Source organism: Melopsittacus undulatus, chromosome 1 (genome assembly GCF_012275295.1).
Source record: "Melopsittacus undulatus isolate bMelUnd1 chromosome 1, bMelUnd1.mat.Z, whole genome shotgun sequence".
Classification (NCBI taxonomy): Eukaryota; Metazoa; Chordata; class Aves; order Psittaciformes; family Psittaculidae; genus Melopsittacus; species Melopsittacus undulatus.
In genome coordinates, this window is record NC_047527.1 from 61,239,041 (window position 1) to 61,263,058 (window position 24,018).

Sequence of the window (24,018 nt, forward strand, 5' to 3'; positions counted from 1 at the left end):
CTTGTTCCTAATGAAAAAATTATGTACCCACTCACTATCTGTTTCCCAGGTTAAGAAAGACTGCTGATCAGTAAATCAATGCTAGAGATGGGTCTGGAGTTTAGGCACCAACCTAAGTCACACACTGCTCTGAACCTTTCTTTTTTTTTCGCTGTTCTTTCTTCCCTGTACTAAAAACCTACTCTAGAACAGCAGCAATCAGTCTTTTGAATATATTCCAAAATAGTCCAGAAGGCGCAGCCACACAAACAAAAGCAGCCATAACACCAAATGTCACATAAGCAGATGTTTCTTGTGAGTTTACTGTGCTTTCCCCTTCTCCAACACCTTTATGAAAGTGAAACCATTATGCCCTGCCTTCACCTTCCCCATAAATCCTTTGGCTGTAACTACCAGGGTGGGGTAGGAGGGGTAAGTGGTTTAGGCAAACCCCATATTTCTTTGAAGGCTCCTGGTGAAGAAAAAGAAAGCATGCATCAAGTAAAAAGCAGTGACTGGACCAGCCCCATTCTAAATATGGAAGGAAAAGACTGGCCGTTGTAGATATTTTTCACATTTTTATATAACAATTTATTTGGGAACAGAAAAAACAGATCACATGCTCAACATGAGCTAAAAAAAAGTACCAGTGACTTCTCCCTCCTTATTTTTGAAGCTGAATTATTCTAAAATAACGGAGTATGTTGAGAGCAATCAAGACAGGAGGATTTGGACATCCTTCCCAAAACAGGCCAGCCTCTTTCACCTTTAGCAAAAAGAATTTGGTGTTTAAAGAAGCAAAAGCAGAACTGGAGATTTCTGCAGCTGATGTCGGTGGAGATGAATTAACCTCCTGAGGTTTATTTGCTTTTCCTCTTCTCATCTCACCATTAAAGGGGATACTTGAACCAGCAGCTGGGTGGGAGCCTGGCTACCAGCCAGGGCCAACCCAGCACAGATGTTCAACAAAAAGTTGCTTGTAAACTCTGGACTTAAGACAAAGAACAAGTAATTTAGGCTTATCAGTCTCTGTGTTCACTCTGCATCATTGACGTGAGTCGTCTGTGCTTCCTCACCATGACTGTACAATAAACTCCACATGAGAAAGATCTTTCCTTTTAAACCAGCTTATTAGTTTGCACGTCTATAAAACCACAGCTTCAGTGAAACTGGTTATACAATTATTTGAGTAATAAAGTCTGTTTGATCTTTTGCAAAGTCAGTGAGACCTAGAGCTGCTCAAGCTTTGCACAGCAGCTTGAAAGAGCACTGTTTCTAGAAGCTCACTGGAAAGATAAAGCATTTTCATCTGCAACTCACACCCAGGTTAATAAACAGTTAATACAAAGTAAGGTATATACTATCCCAATTGAATAATTTCCATGCATTTGCCTATAATCTTTTTCTTGTCAAATAGAAGTCACATTGTTCTTAAAACTGTTTGATATTAGTTTAATTCTTACTTAAGAAACCCTTATTCTGTGCAAATCTGGTCATTCTTCCCTCAGCTACTTTACCAGCTTGCCTGAAAGGGTACGTATGTATTTTTTCATTTTTGTATTTCTATAATGATTAAAAAAAATATTTTAAATGTGATTTGAGAACAGATGCATACAGTAAGGAAATGGAAACCCTGGTTTGAAATGAAGCCATTCCAGCCAAAGCAAGAGCAGATGATGCATTAACATTGAAAATCTAAGTATGCCCTACTTAACCTGAGAGGGTAAAATTTTGTAAAATCAAGAACAAAACACCTAAAAAGTAACAATGTAACTCTTTCATAGTATCACATCAAAATTACACAGAACACCCCAGTGATCACTAGGGAATCTGCCACAGTTTAGTTTTTCCAATCCGATTAAGTCCATACTTCGTGGAATAATATGTCCCCCTCCCCCTGCAGGCCGAAAGTAGATGCGGTCAAATCTCATCTTGCACTTGTATACGGCACGCAGGTTGGTATTGGAGTGAGTGTCCCAAGTATAGCGGCAGTGTTGTGGTTTACCCAAAAACTCCCACATATCCATAATGTTGTTAGGTAAATTTCCTAGTTTAGCAACCTGAAAGTAGAAAGACGGGGGGGGGGGGAGGGAGAGGGATTGGGGAGGGAAATACACAAGACACTGAGTTCACAAATTTAACCATCAAAACCAGATCTGAGTTGTCACAACATCACTTTTTCTGCAAAACATAAGTTGTGGAAAACAAAAAGAGTGGAGATGTTTCTAAATCATGGTATTTCTCAGGATACTCTAAAGCGTGACCAATTTCTGTAGTACTTTCTAAATCCAAAACATGTTACAAAATATGCACTAAAAAAATATCTCTGAAATTTTAAGATATGGGGTTCAACACCATGCTCTCTGAATCAATGTCATTCCAGTTTACTGCCATGGAACTTTATGACAGGGAAAGATGAAACACTGACCTTTTAGTAATAATGCATAAATTTTACTTTTAATAGCAGCAGCCAAAAATGACTTCTAATTTTGAATGTCTCAATGATGGGGTATTAATTCTGAACTCCAGAGATCTATTTCTCCAGAGCATTAACCCTCTGAGAATTGGAGAGTTGAGCAAGTAAAGATCAGGTTCTCAAAATGAAAAGATGCTTTTGAAATTGAAACTTCATCAACTGTCCCTGCATCTTCTCAGATATAAATACTGCTAATAAAGCATATTGTTACTGGGGCAGTGAGGGGCTCCTTATATGTATCACCTCAACTATAATAATACCTCAGCATAGCAATGCTGCAGTTTCTACTTACTCAGACTTCCAGTTTTTAAGAATAAATGTCTCATATGTCTATTCTGTCTAAGGAGGTAATTTCTCATGAAGACAACAGAAAAGCTTGAGGAGATTTTGTCAGAATACCTTCCAAAATAACAAAGTTGCTTATTTCTATTTACCTCACTGTCTCTAAGGTTTGTATCCCCTCCAAATATAACAGTGGTGGACTCAGGCTCCTTCTGCATTTCTTTAAACACTATTTGTAGTTGCTTCATACGCTCCTTGGAGTGATCTTTAGTGCTCTCCAGATGAGAAGTCATAAGGCAAAGTTCATTACCAGATATGCTCACCTGTGTGTGAAACGAAGAGGCAATGTTACTATCCACACTACGATAAAAAGTTCAAAGTCAAAAGTCTAATGCTGAAATAAACTACTTACTGAAAGAGCTCTGGTTAGTATTAATTTTACATTGAAGAAAAGTGGCTTCCAGGAGGATAACAGACTTTTAGTCTTGTTTTCAGACGTTATGAGACTTGAAAACAAAGTATGACCAGCAATTTACATAAAAGATTTAAGTTTGTTAGTAACAAATGAAGCCGAGTTTGAATGTTTGGTGAAGTTTTTCTGCTGTTTGAGACTGTCACAGAATAAAGCCAGTCCAGCCGTTCCTGAGATTTTTTATCTTTTGAAAGCAGAAATGCAGCTGTTAAGTACATACTGTCTCACTCACATGCACAACCAAAAGGTTCCTCATCATAGAGGTTGTTGGAAAAGGTATTATGTCATGTTTCAGTAGTTTCACTCTTGATTTCTTCAACATTATGACAGTGAAATAGCCATCTATGTTACCTGAAGAAGAACAAGGAAAGAAATGGTCAAGGGTATCTTCTGCTGTTCAGAAGGTTCTGAAGGAGACCTTTTTGCCATGATCCAGGAGAATCCCATTAATTTTAAGATGCATGAAGTCATTAGTTAGAAGTTTCACAATAGGGGTGTGACTTTTTTAGATTTTGTAAATGCAAATAATTAACAAATTACTTATCTATGGAACTTTCTGGGGTTTGGGGTTTTCCTTGTTACTCTTGCTATCAGTTTCTCAAAATGCAGAAAAAATAAAAAGAAATCTGGAGAGAGACATTTTTCAAAGACATGTGGTGACAGGACAAGGGGGAATGGCTTCAAACTGATAGAGGGGAGATTTAGATTAGACATCAGTAAAAAAATGTTTACTATGAGGGTGGTGAGGCACTGGCACAGTGCCTCTACCTAGAGCTGTGGCTGCCCCATCCATAGCAGTGTTTAAGGCCAGGTTGGAGAGGGCTTTGAGCAACCTTGTCAAAACACTAGTGGAAGGTAGCCCTGCCCATTACAGGGGGTTTGGAACTAGATGATCTTTAAGGTTCCTTTCAACCCAAACCATTCTATGATTCCAAACCAACAGGCAAGCAGGTTTTTCACATGCATAACTTGCATTATATCCTGATAGTAAAACACAGAAAGTAACTTAAGTGCTCTTTCTTGACTTTATTCCTTTCATTCCTGCAAATGGTCAGAGATTTTAGCAGAGGAGACAGAATAAAACTGAACTTACTTCTCTTGTTTCTGTCTGAAAGTGAGGGTTATTTCTTACCTGGAATCACAGTGTAATTGCCTGCTTTCATCTGTAGAAGACAGAGATGTGGTGGGACAACCTCTTGTAAAAACACAACATCTGGACTGTATCTGAAATCAGCAAGATGAGATTTTAAATTAACTACTGGAATGTAGCAGTGTTACGCTCTAAGGTCAAATGGAACAGGGTCAGGGGTTCAGGCACACTTTGACCTCCTCTTTAGATACTCAACTTCAGGAGCTGCAAAGTAGCCTTGGAACATATTCTACAACATCTAAGTTCTCCAGGAGATTCCGACTGTCACCTCAGTCCCTCACAACAGATCCCTTCAGGTAACCTGCCATGCATTTTCTCCAGTCTCGTCAATGAAGAGCTCTTAAGAGTTTTTCAGTCAGTAACAGTTTGTGTGAGGCAGCAGTCCTGAAAATACTGATTTAGATATGACTTTACAGCTGTCCCTATATTTGCTATACTGCTAACAGCCCTCCTGTAAGCAGGTAAAGGACAACCCTATCACCTTACTTACAAAAGAAAAATATGTCACCCCAGGTTAACAAAATCAAGTGAGAATTTATTTAGTTAAGGAGTTTCTGCTGGTTTAAGAGGAACTTAAATTATTACTTAATTATATAAATAATATAATTACTTTATTAATTTACACTGATAAAGTTACTGTGTTAAGATAAATCAATTTACGTAATTGTTAAGCTGCTCATAAATATATTCATGGAAGGTTTCCACTGGTGGAACTATAAAAGATAATTACAAATTCTACTGCTTTTATCTTACCTTGCACATTTTCATTTATAATAGACAAGTAACAGTTACAGCAAGAGACCCACTTTTCAAATTTTACTGAAAAAGTCTCCACTGTTTCAGTTTGCTCTAGAATGATGTTACTCATACTGCTGGAATGAGACAAGTTTCTTGCAGTTTTACACTTCTCATATACAGGATGGAAGTATGAAATATGCTCTTGATACACAACTACAACTTGCACAATATTGATTATTAAAAAGGCTTTTTAAAATAGGCACCACAGAATATATGACCTTTGGGATGCTGCATGGGCTCATACCTCTTCCAACCAGTATGTCAATGTTTCTTCAGCTATTTAGGATTTATAAAGTGATTGTATTGTTTTATCTAATGTTAACATAATCTAGGCATGAAGATTTGTAAGTATCTAAACCAAGAAGCTTGCTTTTTCCTTTAAAGCTAGGTACATGAAAATACAGAGATGAAGCTGTACTTACAATGCCAGGTAAGAACAGATTCCTCTAGCTCGTTCTTTTAGATTTCCTAGATCCAGCCCATCAATGTTCCAGGTTATCAGTGAGAAGCTGCTGTCATCTTCTTGTTTCTTTGAGTCTGCACTATTGACACTGTCATCACTAGTAGTTGCATCTGCTGTGAGGTCAATACTAAAGAGAGAGTTTACTTGTTTTACAACATGGATTATACTACTCTTCCTGCAATTACCTCCCTTATCTTCTAAAGCAAAATGTTTTAGACCCATCTAAAGAGCAACCCATAGGTGGCCATTAAAACTTTCACAACAAATAAATTAACATGTATTGATATCAGCATGATTTAAAAGCACAGTAACATACAGACCTCAGTCATCCGTAGCCTTAGTACACAGAAGTAAGCAGGCCTTCCTCCTCCTTATACATATAAAATAACATTTACCATTCTGATTTAAGTTAATCAGACAGCCACCAATATAATCCAAAGCACTTGAGTAATTCAACACTTTCCCCATGCTAGAGACAGGCTGGGTGTATTAGTTTTTCAAACACTTTCCAGCATACTAGAAACGAAGGACTCCAGCCAGGACTTGCTTTTTATGTGTCCATCTTTGTAGTACAGCCAAGTGTTTTCAATTGCCAAATCCCTGAGGAGATAAATGTGTCAACTCATTATGTAACAAATTTATAGCCCTTTTCTTTGGGAATACTCACGCCATATCCCACCTCAAAAACATAGACCCTGTCTACCCTGTGACCAAAACAGAGTTGATATCACAGTAATGTGTTAGCTGTTGTGAGCAGTGCTTATACAGCATCAATGCCTTCCCTGATTCTCCTGTTGCCCTTCCAATAAGTAGGCTGGAGGTGCACAAGAGGCTGGGAGGGAACAGAGCCAGGACAGGTGACCCCAAATGACCAAAGGGATATCCCACATCATATAATACTGCGCTCAGCCATAAAAGCAGGGGAAAATGAAGAGAAAGGGAGAACGTTTAGGGTTATAGTGTTTGTTGTCCCAAGTAACTATTACACATGATGGAGCCCAACTTTCCTGATGGCCAAACAGCTGCCTGCCCATGGAAAGCACTGAATGAATTGTTTTCCTTTGCTTGCACTTGCAGCTTTTTCTTTACCTATTAAACTGCCTTTACCTCAACCCTTGAGTTTTCTCACTCTTACCCTTCCAGTTCTCACCCCCATCCCACCAAGGAGAAGAAAGTTAAGTGTCTGTGGGGGTCTGAGTTGCCCACCAGGATTAAATCACAACAGTAATCCAAAGTAAATTTCTTGAGTAAAAGTAAAGTCTGTAACAAAATACATTAAACAGTATAGCTAAGACTGGATAAACTGTATTTTGGCAAAGTAAGGATTCCAGAATTTTCTTTTAAACATAAAATTTGTATGCACACATGAAAATAAGGCCTGGAACCAAACCAAATCTATTCCCTAGATCTTAGTACTGGTTTTGTACTTAATGCTGCATAAACAACCTAAGAGTCCACTACCATACACATGTAATCTAAACTGAACAGAAAAAGGAAAGCAGAGGAAAAAGAGGAAGCTAAGGGATATTTAAGTAGGTAAATAATGTGGTATATGCCTCCAGTGTCTCCATGATGACTTTCTATATTTATACTGTAACCTGAAGGACTGAGATGAAATATAAAAGTCTATGTGGTCTGCAGTGATCTTCCCGTGACGGGAAGGTCTTCAAATAGTCCTCCCTCCCAACACATCCTGCCATATAACAGCTCAAGACACAAGCCACAGTGCAAAAAGACAGAGGCAAGTAGTGAAAAAGGTGATGCCAAATTGATACAGATATATTCTAACTCATCATGGACTGCATACAGACTAATGTTAATGTTCAGTAGGCTTGCATTTTTTCATACATACATATCAAGCAAAAGCTGATATGCTGTTACCAAATACAGCTTAGAACTATAAAGATCATAAGATGTCTTATGATATCACTTATAATGTGGTATATGCCTCCAGTATCTCCATGATGACTTTCTATATTTACACTGTAACCTGAAGGACCATAAGATGTCTTATGATCTTTATAGTGCAAGGTCCTGCATTCAGGTCAGGGCAATCCAAACCACAATTACAGGCTGGATGAGAGCTGGATTGAGAGCAGCCCTGACAAGAAGGACTTGGGGTGTTGGTTGAGGAGAAGCTCATCATGAGCCGGCAGTGTGTGCTTGCACCCCAGAAAGCCAACTGTATGCTGGGCTGCATTAAAAGGAATCTGGCCAGCAGGTCAAAGGAGGTGATCCTGCTCCACTACTCTGCTCTCGTGCAGCTGTGCATCCAGCTCTGGGGCTTCCAGCATAAGAAGGACATAGAACTGGTCAGGCCACGAAGATGATCAGAGGGCTGCAGCACCTTTGCTTTGAAAACAGGCTGAGAGAGTTGGGCTTCTTCAGCCCAGAGAAGAGAAGGCTCCTGAGAGATCTTATAACAGTCCTCCAATACCTAGAGGAGACCTACAAGAAACCTGGAGAGGGACTTTTTACAAAGGCATGCAGGGATAGGATGAGGGGGAATGGCTTTAAACTGACAGAGGGGAGATTTAGATTAGAGATTAGTAAGAAAATCTTCACTTTGAGGGTGGTGAGACACTGGCACAGGTTGCCCAGAGAAGCCGTGGATACCCTATCCCTGGCAGTGTTCAAGGTCAGGCTGGACGGGTCTAGTTGGAAGGTGTCCCTGCCCATGGCAGAGGGGTTGGAACTAGATGATCTTTAAGGGCCCTTCCAACACATTCCATAATTCCATATATAACAAGAAAGTCTAATATATAAAACCACAGTAAAAACACTTCCCTCAGGACTGTGTATGGCAGGGATCAGTAAAAGTTAAATTGTACATGCAGTTCACTACCTTCGGTGTGCCCTATGGGTATGCTGTGAGATAATCTGTGTGTACAAGGTGCTGATCTTAGATTCTAACTTCCACAGGTACATTTAACAATGTGTGCATGTACATCAATTTTATTTATAGAAATATAAATGCACATAGAATCACAGAATCAGCTAGGTTGGAAATGACCTTTAAGATCAAGTCCAACCTTTACCTCAGGACTGACAAGTCAACCCTTAAACCATGTCACTGAGGGCCTCATCTACAGTGTTTCTGAACGCTTCCCTGGGAAGCTGTGAATGCTCCATCCCTGTCAGTGTTCAAGGCCAGGTTGGACAGAGTCTTGGGTGACATGGTCTTGTGGAAGGTGTGCCTGCCAATGGCAGGGGGGCTGGAACTAGATGATCTTAAGGTCCTTTCCAACCCTAATAATTCTGATTCTAAACCTGTTCCAGTGCCTGACCATCTTTTCTGTGAACAAGTTCTTCCTTATACCCAATATAAACCTCCCCTGGCACAGCTTCAGGCTATTACCTCTTGTCTTGTCAACTACACGTAGTATATGGCATATATGCAGTTTACATATATACAAATGTGTATGTGTGTAGTAAAACCTGCATATGTATTACTGCACAAGACAAGGCAAATGAGCTCATCCCTTCTCCAAGACTCACAATCCCAGAGGAAGGTGGCTGAAGCATCCAGTGAGGGAAAGTACATCTCCCAAGTCTGACAACCTCCCAAGAGAAACTATTCCCCTCGCAGACGATAGTGTTGGGGAGCAATGAGAACTCCTGCAGAAACTTCAGTGTGAAGACCACAAACCACCTGCCTCACTGCATGTCAGCAGTGGTGCGAGGTCAAATGGGGAGAGGAGCGCTGCTCCTCGAGGGTACACTATGACCTGGAGACAGGCGGGTGAGAGGCACTCTTGCTGTCCCCGGCTCCACGACCACCTACCAGCGCCCGGGCCCCGCGCAGGCCGTCGACACCCCGCCCGTGGCCTCATCCTCATTCTCCATCGGCGGCTCGAAGTAGGCGTTCAGCGCCCTCTGAAACACAGAGGCAGACGACAGGGTAGGCAGGGGCAGCTGCCGGGGCAGCCCACCGTGGCCCCCGGACCAGGCGTACCTCTATGTGCCAGTCGTGGCTGGCCAAGAAGCTGCGCGCCACCGCCGCGTCCCTGCTGGTGATGGCGGTAAACTCGGAGCACAGCACCCTTCTCCGCTTAGCAAGTGGAGACTCTTCCTCTTTCTCTTCTTTCTGCTGCTCCTCCTCCTCCACCGCCTCCACCACCAGCAGCTCCCCCTCCGCCTCCTCCTCCGGCCGCCGCCTCTCTGCCGCCGCCGCCTCCATGGTTGCTCGGCGGCGGGACGCTGCGGACGGAAACTAGGGGGAAAGCTCCGCCCGGCGGAGTTGCTGTTCCGGAGCGCGGGCAGCAGAGGAGCTGGCAGTATGGGGTTCACGGTGGAGAGCCTGAAGCAGGCCATGAAGTACATGACAGAGTCGCAGGGCTTCGACCGGGTGCTCAACAAGGTACGGGCGGCCTCAGAGCGGGACACACGGGAGGGCGTCCCGCCGGCGACGGGCAGGTAACGGCAGCCTCTGACCGGAGAGACGGCGGTTGGCCGCAGCGGGGCTGATCGTTTAAAAGCCGCTTTTTCCCCTCCTAGAATAAAAGGCTAAGCTGGGATGAAGTGTTGTGGTGGGTTGCCCTTGGCTGATGCAGGTGCTCGCCAAAGCCACTCAGCTGGACAGGGGAGAGAATATACGGCAAAAGGCTTGTGAGTTAAGGTCAGAGAGATCACTCACCAGTTACCGTCATGGGCAAAGCAAGCTTGGCTGCGGGGAGGGAGGAGGGAGTTTAATTTGTTATCAACCACATCAGGGTGGGATAATGAGAAATAAAACTAAATCTTAAAAAAAAACCCTTCCTTCTTCCTGGGTTCCACTTCACTCCCAAATTCTCTATCTCCTCCCTTGCCAGCAGCACAGGGGAACAGGGAATAGGGGTTGTGGACAGTACATCACACGTTGTCTCTGCTGCTCCTTTCTCTTCACATTCTTACCCTGCTCCAGCGTGGGGTCTGTCCCACAGGAGAAAGTCCTCCATGAGCTTCTCCAATGCGAGTCCTTCCCCCAGGCAGCAGTTCTTCATGGACTGCTCCAGTGTGGGTGCCTTCCATGGGTGCATCCTTCAGGACCAGACTGCTCCAGTGTGGGTCCCTTCCATGGGTGCTGCCCTTCAGGACCAGACTGCGCCAATGTGGGTCCCTTCCATGGGTGCAGTCCTTCAGGACCAGACTGTTCCAGTGTGGGTCCCTTCCATGGGTGCTGCCCTTCAGGAACAGACTGCTCCAGCATTGGTCCCCTGCATGGCCACAGGTCCTGCCAGGATCCTCCACTAGTGTGGGCTTCCCACAGGGTCACACCACAGGGTCACGGCCTCTTTCAGGCATCCACCTTCTCCAGTGTGGGGTCCTCCGTGGGTTGCAGGTGGAGATCTGTTCCCCATGGACCTCCATGGCCTGCAGGTGTAGATCCACCATGGACCTCCATGGGCTGCAGGGGCACAGCTGCTTCACCATGGTCTGCACCGCAGGGAAATCTCTGCTGTGGTGCCTGGGTCACCTCCTGCCCTCCTGCCCTGACCTGCAGGACTGACCTGGCTCCTGCAGGCCTGTTGCTCTCACATGCTCTCACACTCCAGGGTCTGGCTAAGCTGCTTTATCCTGCCAGGGCAGTAGCTCCTCAGGCCCTGCCTCAGACAGGCAGCAGCATGACAGGCAGTGCCCTTGAGCCCCACAGGCCAGGCCACTGGAGCTGGAGGATGCCGAGGGCTGTGGAGTGTTAGCTGAACCATGACCTGGTGTCATGGCTGAGGGCACTTCAGGAGCACAGTGGTGCAGGCCTGGATTCAAGATCTCTAAATGGTTGTAGTGGTAACACATGAAAGCACAATTGTTATTTAGTAACTTTTAAAATACAAGAGCTACCTTCCAGTACCTCTCTAAGGATTCTACTGAATAACCTGCTGTGACTTATTTAGTAATTAGTATTCTTCCCTTCATAATAAGTGTGACTAAGCTAACTTCCAGGACTGTGAAAGTATGAAATAAATTATTACTCTACTCTGTTTAAAAATTAAACATGGCTCGTTACAACATCTCACAGTTTACCTTGAAGTCAGACTGGAAGCACAATCATCTCACTGCTCTGTGAGGTTCCACAAAAGGCCCAGCATGAAGAAATGTATTTAACTGGTATGGCTCTATTGTAATGCTACGTCATGATCAAAAACGTTGAAATTACTGTATTGTCCTAAAATCTGTAGTGTAGCTTCTGTGTAGGGTGGTCCTGTGAAGCAGTTTCATTAAATTTTGCAACACTAGAACTCTCCATTTAATTTCTTATTTATTTGTGTGACTGTGACATAAAGGGATGCAATAACTATATCTAAGAAAATCAACCAGGTCAAAATGTACACATTTTGCAATACTGAAGCATTGCTTTCATTGACAGCTTCATGATCTGATATATTTAATAGAAGGTAACTGTTTGCAGAGCAACTCATCTTGTTTCCCCAAGACGTTTTGGTCTTGTATATAAAGCTTAAGAAACTCATTCATTTATAAAGTAGTTCTTAGTCAGCCTTCACTGTGGTAATTTACTCTCCTTTACCTTAAAACTTTACCAGTCTAGTAAGTGGAGAGCAAATTATAGAATCATAGAATAGTTAGGGTTGGAAAAGACCTTAAGATCATTTAGGTCCAAACTCCCTGCCATAGGCAGGGACACCTCACACTAAACCATGTCACCCAAGGCTCTGTCCAACCTGGCCTTGAACACTGCAAGGGATGGAGCATTTGCAACTTCCCTGGGCAACCCATTCCAGTGCCTCACCACCCTTACAGTAAAGAATTTCTTCCTTATCCAGTCTAAACTTCTCCTGTTTAAGTTTTAACCCATTACCCCTTGTCCTATCGTTACAGTCCTTAATGAATGCACTATTTCAGCTCATAATGGCAGCTGTCTGGAAGTGAGCCTTAGGAGACTGGCTTCGTAAGACAGGCTTCCTCTGAAATGCTTTTAGACCTTTTCTGCAGTCTCCTAGACTTAAGATGCTATGAATATAATCATAACAATAGAAATGCAGTTTTGTTTGAATTTAAACTATTTGCTGGTTTTTTTTTTTCCGGGAGATACCTGAAGCTTTTCTTTCTGTAATTAAATTACTCGAGATTTTTCCTGTTCTGGATAAGACAGATTCCAGTCTGAAACTTTCCAGCTCCAGCAACAGACTTAGTTTCTGGTTTCATTCCAATGTGACATCCACACAGGGCTTAATGACTGTGGGTTTTAAAGCCCTTTCTCCAAGGAAGTAGTGCATCGAAGTAGTAGCTGGGAGCTGAAACACCATACTGTTCACAGAGACAGAGGCGTGGGAGGACAAGCACAGGAGGGCTGTGAGAGGTAGAGACCAGCAGTTCTAGCTGTGTAAGTCCTGGAAGCATTTGTACATAGAACTATTTTCGTCAAGGAGAGCAGGCAGCTAGTGCCAGATCAGAGCAATGACAAACCAGATGTTTTCCTTGCCTTGCTGATGGATTGGAGCACTCCCTGATGGTACTGAAAGCCATCTGCTCCCAGTGTCAGGCATCAGTGAAGTCCTCATTAGATCTGTCAGAAACTTAGACCTTCAGTCAGTGCAGCACAGCATGCCTGGTTTAGTATTTAGGACTTCTGTTGATCAAGGTGCTATTTCTGTATTAGGACACTGCCTCAGTGATTTCCTTCCCCTCTGCTTAATTCTAGCTTTTTGCATTCATAGACAGACTGTGTACTACGTCATCATTTATCTTAGTATCATTTCTCTGCAGAATTTGAATAAATTTTGGCCTTTCAGAAAGGGACATAGACTGAAACTGAGTGCTTACACTGCATCATAAATAAGGAATAGCAAAATGAGAGACATTTAAATCTTAATTCCATGTAAGATTCAGAAGATTTGAGTCAACTCAGCTGATACGGTATTGAAACGTGTAACTTTTTTAAAGAAGTGTAAAAAATCAGTAGGAATTATAATGAATATGCCCGTATTTCACTTGTGACAGTCTAAAGGTACTTCAAAGTCTTAGTTGTAGATGTAAACGTATATGCTGAACTTACCTCAGTTTTGCATCTGCTTTCAGATTTTGAACATATTTTGGATTTTGACTATAATGCTACTAACTGAATCACGGTAACTTTGTGGTCTCAAAAATCCAGCTGCTTGTGTTAGTTACAGGGGGAAGCATGGTACCATATGTGTACTGTAATTTTCTATTTAATACCTATGGGCTGGAATAAAAGTTTATACACAAGTTGTGGTACTGTAATGCAGTGTGATACAGTCTTTGATACTTCTGCCAAGGAATATGAATTTCAGTTCAGGGAGACCAATCTGATTAGCATTTTCAGTGCTCCTGTCCAAATACTGATTTTTACTGAGGTTGCTCTGGTAGGAGGATTATTAATGAATTACTGTCAGTCTCATTTCCATTTAGCGAGCTAACAAATATGCCTTCACAAGTGTGGTACACACAGATAGAGCAGTTTTGTGTTCCCTCTAATCTGGCTTTTCAGTCACAGATGAAAGCAGAAGGAAAATTGAATGTTGTCTCCTAAGCAGTTCCTGAGAGCATAGCAAGTATTGAAGCTTTGTTAAGCTGTCAGTTTAAATCTAAACTGAAAAGACATTTGTATGCATTTTATCTGCACTAAAAAGATATTTGTCTTCTAAGGCAACAGTCTTGTGCTCAAGATTTATGGAAATACCTCATATGACAGTTTAATTACTATATTTTCTGTCTTCTGTCTCATGAGTCCAGAGTTAAGATTTACTTTCAGTTTGATTCAGGCCACTATTGGGTGTTGGTACTATTGTCAGTAAGCTTTTTTTATTCTTGTTTTGGTTATACAGATGAAACTTCTTTCTGCAACTCCTGGAAAAATTGTTTGTGAAATGAAAGTTGAGGAGGAGCACACAAACAGAGGTGGCACATTACATGGAGGTTTGACAGCCACGCTTGTGGATGTAGTGTCAACAGCAGCATTGCTGTACACAGAAAGAGCAGCACCCGGGGTCAGTGTGGACATGAACATCACGTAAGTATCAGCCATGATATTTACCAGAACATACTAACTTTTTGTCCCCTAACACAGTATTGAGTCCATTGTACATCATTTCTGTGCTGTAGTACTCACTTAAAAGAAAAAAAACCAAAAGGCTTTCTGTGATTTTAGAAGTCTTGTTTGGATAAATTAAGGGGAGATTTTATTTGGAGACACTGCCATTTGGTTGTAAAATTGGAGTTGGACTTTAAGCTTTTATTTGTTACATACATTTAAGAGACAGAGCCCATACATTCATAGAATGTGAAAGGATGTTGATGTGTGGTGAATTTTAGTCTTAGGAGATTGGCTCAAACTCAGTCTTTCCTTGTAAAGATATGTTAAGAGTGTCCTCAAACACCAAGATCTATGGTAAGCAGCTTTCTGTAAGCCCTTTTTTTAATATTTTTGAATAAAATATTAAAACAGGGAAAATATTGAAACAGGAAACAGTTTAGTTCTGTTGTATGCTCACATAGAGAGCAAATTACAAATTGGATCAGAATTTCTCAGTGCAGGAAGATTCCTTTGCTCATTCAAAGGTCATTCAAAGGTAGTTTTATACTGAGAATAGTTCTTTCTGTCATGCAAATTTAAAAGCACGATGTCTTTAAAAAGTTGCTCTAAAACCTTTTCTGCTCATGCTGTTACAGCTTGTCAGCTTTGATTCGTTACTTTTAATGAAGACATTAAGACTAATTGGAAGTAAAGCAATCCTACTTGGAATAACTAACACAGAGTATTAAAAATCTTGGGAAAATATCCTGTCATCAAAACTTAAAAAGAAAATGTAAGCTTTGAAAGTGTCTGGGGAGCGATCTGTATCTTTACCAGGTTCTCTCCCCCACCTACCCCAGCATATTCTGGTTTCTCCACTGGATGAGTGGGACTGGAGTGTCTATTTAAGCTTCGTACTGCCACTGTGATGACTAGGAACTTACTGAAAATGAAAACCTGAAATTCTATGATTCTTGGTTTTTTTCCCTATAGTAGTATAACAAGAGGCCAACATATGATTATTTATATTATAAAGTATGCCTACCCAATTACAGAAGCCCTAAAATCTTAAGATAATGCTGTCTCTGGAGGTGATCCAAAATGGTTGAGTAACATAACCTTTTGGAAATGTTATGTCAAGCAATATTAAGAGATTTGTTTAACCCAGACTACTGCTTTACTTGAACAAGTGAGATATTGCATATTGAATACTGCTATAGTACAACTTTTTCCTTTTGGGGAAGGAGCTCTTTAAAACATTGACACAAGGGAGATATGTCAGTAATGGAAAGAACAGAGACACAGAAGCTTTTTGTTTGTTTGGGGTTATTTTTGTTGCCTTTTTTTAAATCACAAGAGGATCAGCAGCAGCTTCTAAGAATGAAACAAGACTGAAACCATACCCTCTGTCAACTGATGTGGCTTGTGCTACACCAGTATTAGGCATGACTGACGATACTTTTGACATGGTCTCATGGATAAAAATGGACTGGTTGATGAAAGTAATCTCAATAAGATTTATATCCAGCAATTACACATCTTCCTCTGTAATTCTAACATTTGAATATTGTTCCCTTACCTCAGATCATGGTTGGATCATATTCATCCTAATTCTTTCCAGGCTATTTGTAGGGGAGTTTCTTCTTATTCCCTGGAGAGGTTGTTTTAAAAGCACACCCTTCTATCCATGAAAATAAAAACAAAGAGTTATCTAATGAATGGAAACAGCATCAAACCTGGGAAGTTTTGAAGGCCTCCCAGATTTCCATTACTTTTATCATGGTGTGGGAAGCAGTTAACCTATGCTTGGGTTTCATAACAGAAACGACCTTCTGGAGTTTTGTAATAGAGACATTTTGCAGCTGAACCAGCCAGGCTAGTTTAGAAAGGCTGTAGGGAGCTAGCAGTGGCTACAATAGGACTTGGAGCTGACCTTCTAACTGAGGTCTTTGGTACCTGTTTGTTTCTGCTCCAAAATGGACTCTTCCTCAGAATCAAGCCAATGGGTTTCTTTGAGTCCTCTATTTTCTCAGAGAATTCTTATACTGAATTACCACTGCAGTACTTAGAGGAACTCAAGGACTTTAAGAAGTGGGGATTTGCAAGCAGGCAGTTATGATGTGTCTTTATTGCTCACTTTTGTTAATTCCCTTTGTGATAATCTAAAACCACAGGAGTAATCTTGGATTTGTGCTCTATAAAGCCTCTTACCTGTTGCTTTTGCTCTTCCTTGAAGATATACTTCTGCTGCTAAGATGGGAGAAGAGATACTGATTACAGCTCAGATTTTGAAGCAAGGAAGAAATCTTGCATTTGCCACCGTGGATTTAACAAATAAGGCAACAGGGAAATTAATTGCACAAGGTAGACATACAAAGTATCTAGGATAAGAAAGTAATGTAAAAAATAATAATTTTGGGCATAAGAATCCCATATAGAATTATTTTTCTCATTATGCTATAAGACATTTGTACAAAGTTGTGTTGATCTATATGAAGTGAATTTGTCTCACTCATAATAAATGAACAAATTTCTTAATTACCACTAGAGTGACTACAAGCCTAAAATTAGTGCCTATTTTGAGATGAACAACAGAGTGTGATAGCATGGGGATGCATCTGGCTTTTTTGAGTCAAGATAGCAAAAGGAACAAGCCTTTGGAGCAGCCATATGGGTTATCAGCATGACAGTGTTTTAGAAGACCTGTTTTCCTTGCTTGCAGTGTGGTCGTGTGATAAAGTAACCCCGTCTTCAGGCCCATCACAGTCACAATCAAAAAACACTATATATGCTTACAAACTAAGCTACTCATTGTGTAAGATAGGTGTAGTCCAGAGTTCTTGTAACAGAGTGTGAAAATGGTTTGAGAGTGTAAAGCAGGGTAATACAAAATGTGATTTACTGATACTGTAACAAATTCAAAAGTATTAAATAAAACTTTCTGAAACTACCTTTTTAAAGATTATTTAACAGTTTTGTAGTCTTTTTGCACTGAGTAAAAGCTTGCCAGCATGGAGTGGTTGAGAGTGTGTGGTAGAACCCTTGTATGCAAATTCACCTGAAATTACATCATCCCCCTGTGATTCTTGAATGTGAAAATGCAGTTACATCACTGGGGCTTTTCACCTTTAACTACCTGAGTTCTGGCTATATTTGTTTAAATATCATCAGTTCAGAGACATACCAAAATAAATTGGATGAGCCTTTCATCAGGCTAAGGCTGTAGATTGCCTGACCTGGGTTGAATGTGGTACAGTTAAGCTGCTGTTCTTCAGCTGAAAACTTGTCTCCTCATGCACTGTTGTGGACAGGTTAAACCACTTTCTTCAAACTGATGACAAACAATCCTTGGCAGGGCTATCACACTGCAATAAAAATGGTGATGCTATGTATGCAGTGCAAGTTTGCATAAACCATGACCTTAGTCTCTTGTGGAAGATCTGAAAAAGTTAACCTACACAAGTAAAGGGCATGCAGAATTCTTTTTGTTATTGTTGACAAAAAGTCAAGTTGACTTATTGTCTTCAGTGCTTTGAATTTTGTTATCAAATATGCAGGGGTTTTATGCATTCCTAAACCTAAGAAATAATTTCCCATGAGTTAAGCGACCTGTTCATGTAGACTGATTTTCAGCGTGAAGTTGAACAAGATTACCAGTATATCAGACTCTCCAGAAGTCTTTTCAAAAAAGTGATACAGCTGATAACCTTTAATGGAAGCTCTCTAAAGAAATACTTACGGTGGGCTCAGGCTATCAGCATGTATTTTAGCTGTGAGTTTATAACAGTTATTTGTGGTATATACATTCTCACCAAGGCTTTTTCTCTAAGGCTGTCTTCAGAAGCTTACGTGCCTTACATGCCTGTGGGTAGTTGAACTAATAGCAGCATCCTCTCTCAGCAGTGCATCTGTAATTATTTTTCCCCAGTATTTGCACTCATGCTTAAAATCATCTCTCGGTCCTATTTATAGAAACACAGTGCTTTGCTAAAGCAGTTCTCTGAAGATTACAGGAGCAACTTATTGCAGGAGCAATCTTTTCTGCTTAGCAGTATGATATGCTTCACTCTATTAAATTGTCTCTCACTTTACAGCTTCCTCTGCCTAGAGCTCTATTATGAGTCTTAAACATCTCCAACTCCTCCACAATTACTAGGATGAGCAGACAGAGAAGATCTGTCATAGCATGTGGACACACCAAGTGGTTTAGCAATTGCTGTTCTAGTTGTTTTCTATTAACACGTTCTGCCATCTCCAGTCATCTTTTTTCTCATTCTTAAATTTACTGGCTGCCTTCTTCCATAGGATACCCATGTGGTAGAGTGCAAGGAAATGGAAGCAAGGATTAAAACTGCTCCCCCAGCTACTACAAACCCCACTGGGACACAAGATGGATTTTGTCTAATATCTGAAATAAAAGACAGAGGGTGAGAATGATGGAGGTGACAAATTGAATATGTGCCCAAAGATTGAATGCTCTCAGCTCTGTGTGCTGGGGCTGCTCTGTCCTTGTGTGACTGTCCCACTGCAACTTCACATGACTTTCCTCAATCAAAGCTGGCTGCCTCAGGAGCCTACCATAGTTAAGTGGTCCCATTCTATCACTGAGCATTCATCATATCTACATAATTACAATTGAAAAGTGTTCAGGCAAATTAAGAGCAGCAAACCTCAACAGGGAAACAACAGTATCCTCCTGTTCCCTTTCAAGCCTGGCAAGGATTGTTGCAGGCTGAGAGGAAACGGGGAACAACCCCTTCCTGAAGTAACAAGTGAATTCTGTTTTCCCTTGTAACAGACCATTCAGCACAGTGTTTTAGTGCTGCCTAATTAATAAGAGGGATGTCATTATTATTCAGGCCAGTTATTTTAAAATGGTTCATTGAACTGATTATTTTAAGACAACCTTGTCTGTACCTCCTCCACCAGCAGCAGCATGTTGACCTAATTTATTTCACAACATGACTTAGGCTTGGAGATGATCTTAGAAGGAATTGTTGCCACTGAGCTTGCATAGCTTTGGGAGTAAACTGTCAATCATCAAGCTTAATGTTTGGAATTGTTCTTTACTGATTTCACTCTAACCTACATGTTGAAAAATCTGTATCTTACCTTAGCCGAGTCTCGAAGTAAGGGAAAAGATTACTGTTCTAAGGATAAATGGTACATAGGGTACCTGGCATCAGAACAAATAATCTCCTGCGGAGCTGACCTGGTTCTATCACTACAGATTGAGGCATAATTCCCTTACAAGCAAGCAAATAAAGTGGCTTGATCAGACCATCTTGTGCGTCTTACACCAGTTTACATATCCAGTATCTGACAGACATTTGTAAACTCCGTATCTTCTGGCTGCAAATTACACCATCATTTCTATATTGTGCTCTCTTTTTTCTCCTAGTATTTTTATTTTTTTAACATATCAAACACCTGCAGTGTATTCCTTGATGCCTAGAGTTCTGTCCTTATGGAGGGCCACGCTTTTCGCATAGTGATATGTGATGTGCTGGAACAGTTTGGGTCTCTGTGAAAGTAAGTGTAGCTTCTTTCTTCATGCAACATACGGGTCAGCCAAGCGTTCCATGCTGGTTTCACTATTGCATGAGTGCATTCAGACAGACACCCAGATACTTGCACCAGTGTACAACTATGCAATACAGAGCCCTTGAGACAATGAGGAATTGGGACAGAGTTGTTCCCACTGGAATTTAAAACCAAGAGCCCAGATACAGGACAAACACACATCACAGATTAAGGTGCTTTGAGGAGGGATTTAGTCATTAAGTATTCCAGCTCTCAGGAAGAAGCAACTAGGGAGAGCTAGGCTGTTAAGTAACTGTTCTGAACAGCAGTTTAATTCTGTTCAGCTTCATTGACTGGCTCTGAGCCACTTCCAGGGCATATGGAAAAATTTCCAACTGTATTTTATCACTAACCATTTTAGAATTCTCTATCTGCAGAATCCATTTGAACAGCAGAGACTCCCAAAACCTCTCCCTTACCTCAGTGGCTATGGGAATGAAGAAAAACATTACTTTGATTCCTATTTTGTTACTCAAGTGCTCAGGGACAAGGTGACGACAGTTACTACTTTGTGATTCTGTAACACGTGCCTTGAATGACTGCTGTTGCCAGATCCCCTGATCCCGAGCTGCCACAGTTGTGGGACACTGAAGCATATGCAGTTCTCACCTAAACCAGAGTAAATTACCTGCAAGCTGTAATCAAACAAGACACATTGGCTATCCTCCAGAAAACAAACAAACCAGCTAACTTTTGTTCACCAAACCAGTGCCTTGGGGCTGTGCCACTGTAGTGGCATCCAAACTTTGATTTGTTTTGCTTGGAAGCGGTAGCTGCTTGAGTAGATTTCAAGAGTGCAGAAAAGCAGCTTGTAGAGTGGGTGCTCTAGCATGAAATAATTGTGCTCAAATTAAGGGACCTTTCCATATGTAAATCCTTTCCAAGCAGAAGTAGGTCATAGATATCTTCAGCCCTAAAAAGCATTTCAGTCAGCCATGCAGAAGAGGAATTATGCTCACCACTTCACTTGCCTCAGCTAACATGTAGAGCTGGTGCACCCTTCCACCATATCCGTATTGTCTCGTCAGCTTCATGATGAACTGCGGTGCATCCGTCAGGAAGCAGCACCTACTGCTCTAGATGGAACTGCCATTTTTATCTCAGCATCCCTGACAGTAAGAATGAAAGCCAAACCCTAGACAGAAATATCCTTTCTGTGTGCTAGCAATACTAACGGACAAGTAATAACACTGGCTTTATGGCTAGGGAGAGTGGTTTACATGTAAAGATTATCCAAATGAAAAATTCCACTAAAGGACTTCCAGAATAAACACCACTCAGGCTAGTACCATTCTTCAAACATCCATGCTAAACTGTTCCCCTTTTGTAAGACATTATTAAAACCCTTTATCTCACTGCTTCATTTCAGAAAGCTGTTCCAGAATCCATACGCTTATGTAGCTTCCAAATGTGCTGCTGCAGTAAGTGCAAGACTAAAAAGGGAGAAGCTTTTCCAGGCTAATAAAAGAAAATGGCAGTTAAATGAACTCACAGCACGTATCTGCTTAATGCATGTAAATGTAGTCTAGTAATTCTTGGCTCTAACAGCTACTGTGCTAGCGGCAGGAATCTTAATGTAGTCTCAAATGAAGCCTGTAACAGTGCATTAGAGTAATCTCACACTTAAGGAGCAAAAAAAACCCTTAAGTGACCATTCTCAGCCCCTAGAGATCCAGATGTAACAGGAGATGGTGTTCATTAACTGTGAGTAACTGAACTTTGCCTGTGACAAGCACCAGAAAACACCATGTTCTCCCAGCCACAAAACAGACACAGGCAGGGAGACGCCTGCAGAACGCTCAAGCCAGGAGTATGCACAAGCAACAGGAATCTGTGCACCTGTAGGAGGTTTGAAAGTAATTTTAAAGCTAATACATTATGCCTTAACACGTCACCAAAGAGATGCGGTCACTCGCAAGGACCAGAGCACCTACCTGTAGTGAAGACTGATCCATAATTACAAACAACAAAAAAGGCAGAGGATCAAAGTATGTCTTTCAGAGGTATGTTTTTAGAAGTCTGGAAAATTGAAAACTGGCAAAATTACCATCTTTCCACCAGCTTTGTTTCCAATAGGCTTAACATTCTGATATGAAAAAAAAAAATTAATAATCAGCTTGTAGCAAGGGATCAGTACCTTCAGGGAAAGCTTTCAATGCTCAAAGGGTCAGTAGTAGTTTTGAGTAACTGATTTCTTTTTGCAAGAGAAACACTGATATCCCCAATGTGTTTCTAGTACCTAATCTATCAACACAGCAGTTTTAGTGTTACAAAATAGCTTTTGAGAAGCCATTTGTGCTGAGACATATGACAAAGGGTATCAACTGCAAACTAGCTACAGACCTATTACACTTGGGCAGTGCTTGTACAAGCAGTTCTATCCATCCTGCTGTATTTTTGATACCACTTGTGCAGCTTAAGAGGTCTGACAAATGAAGGGAAACTATACAGCCATGTACAGGCTATGACACTTAAGAAGTTTCTCCTCCTTATCTGGAAAGCACCTGACACAAGCTTCCCATCAACAGACTTTTTTCAATGCAAGGTTTAATGGGCCTCTGCCCACTTCATTTTGCTGCCTCTAAAGTTTATCCTGTTGGCACTTGCCAAGTTGACATGACAAATCCTCAAGCAATAGCCCGGCAAAACTCCCATATTCAGATGTGATAGAGCATATTTCAATTCCTGCAATTAGCATATCCAAAGGAGCCACAACAGCAGGTAGCAACCAAAATTGCCTTCTAAAAGAGCTTTTTCTTTACAGACAGCTCCACTGAACCAACTAATCTGGTTTAGAGTCACAAACTGCTTTGTGAGCAGTTTTGTGAGATAGAACTTAGGCTCTTAAGAAAGCCTACCAAAAAGGCACTAAGCTGATACCAAAAGGGCCTGAAAACAAAGGCTAGGTATTGCGAACTGCTCCCGTTCACTTCTGAAGCACATTTTACTGAAGTAACTGAAGAGTATTCTGAGATTGAACTAGAAGCTCCAGTGAGAAAGAGTGGGACAATTTCAGACTTAATCTCTTCTTCAGAAGTCATCCTGCTTGAGAAAAAGATACCTTTCAAAGATGCCAAATCTTACTATCGCCAACACATAAAAAGCATTTGTATGCAGCCATTCAGGCCAACACCTCAAGGCTGTTAAGAGAAACCAGAATGAAGAAAATTCCTAATGCGAGAACTACTGTAATTTCCTTTGCTAACCAAGATAACTACAGCCATATTCTGACTGCTGTGAGATGATGTCCAAAACAACACATTAAGAAACAGAGGGATTGTACTTGGAAAGCAAAATCCAAACTGATGAAACTTGAACATACATGACCTTACAAACCCCATCTTGAGCTTCATTTTATGTCTTAATAATATGCTTGGTATTATGTCTTACAGGTCAATCAAATAAGGGAAATTTTAAGTACTATTATAGCAGGTATGTTGATAACTAAATATTCCAGAAAGTCTCCACATTCTGTGAAGCAGCATTTTCAAGATACTTCTTTGTGATTTAAGGCATTTAGAGTGAAGTTGCAGCTTTCAGGTGGTGTTTTTTCTATGGTGCTCCAGTTTAATGTGGAGGACTTTATGAGCAAAGAACTAGAAATATCCACAATAGTACAATAGTATGTCAGTGATATGTTTGACAGATCACTATACAATAGTACACTAGTGATATGTTTCACAGCTAAACATTTCACTCATATATGTCAGAACATCTCTGCCACTAATCTTAGTTAATACCATTTTAAAGTCTGCGTATTTTCAGTGTTTGTAGTGGGTGATACTGTCAAGATGCAAGACTACTAAAATTGAGTTCATAGGATTTCCATAAATAAAACCAG

The 24,018-nt window shown here is 41.1% G+C and overlaps 2 protein-coding genes across 2 annotated transcripts; one reads left to right on the forward strand and one right to left on the reverse strand.

Annotated features, from left to right (window-relative positions):
* Positions 1-273: 273 nt before the first annotated feature.
* Positions 274-9,800, reverse strand: TDP2 (tyrosyl-DNA phosphodiesterase 2). The gene is made up of 8 exons (XM_034060262.1): positions 9,741-9,800; positions 9,576-9,710; positions 9,405-9,496; positions 5,580-5,747; positions 4,342-4,433; positions 3,442-3,560; positions 2,890-3,060; positions 274-2,039 (listed from the first exon to the last, which is right to left on the reverse strand). The coding sequence occupies exons 1-8, from the start codon at positions 9,798-9,800 to the stop codon at positions 1,758-1,760; spliced, it is 1,119 nt and encodes a 372-aa protein (XP_033916153.1). The 3' UTR covers positions 274-1,757.
* A 28-nt stretch (positions 9,801-9,828) lies between these two features.
* Positions 9,829-17,559, forward strand: ACOT13 (acyl-CoA thioesterase 13). Its single transcript, XM_034070273.1, has 3 exons — positions 9,829-9,980; positions 14,407-14,591; positions 16,831-17,559. Exons 1-3 carry the CDS (start codon positions 9,900-9,902, stop codon positions 16,982-16,984), a joined length of 420 nt encoding a protein of 139 aa, XP_033926164.1. The 5' UTR covers positions 9,829-9,899; the 3' UTR covers positions 16,985-17,559.
* The last annotated feature ends 6,459 nt before the right edge of the window (positions 17,560-24,018 follow it).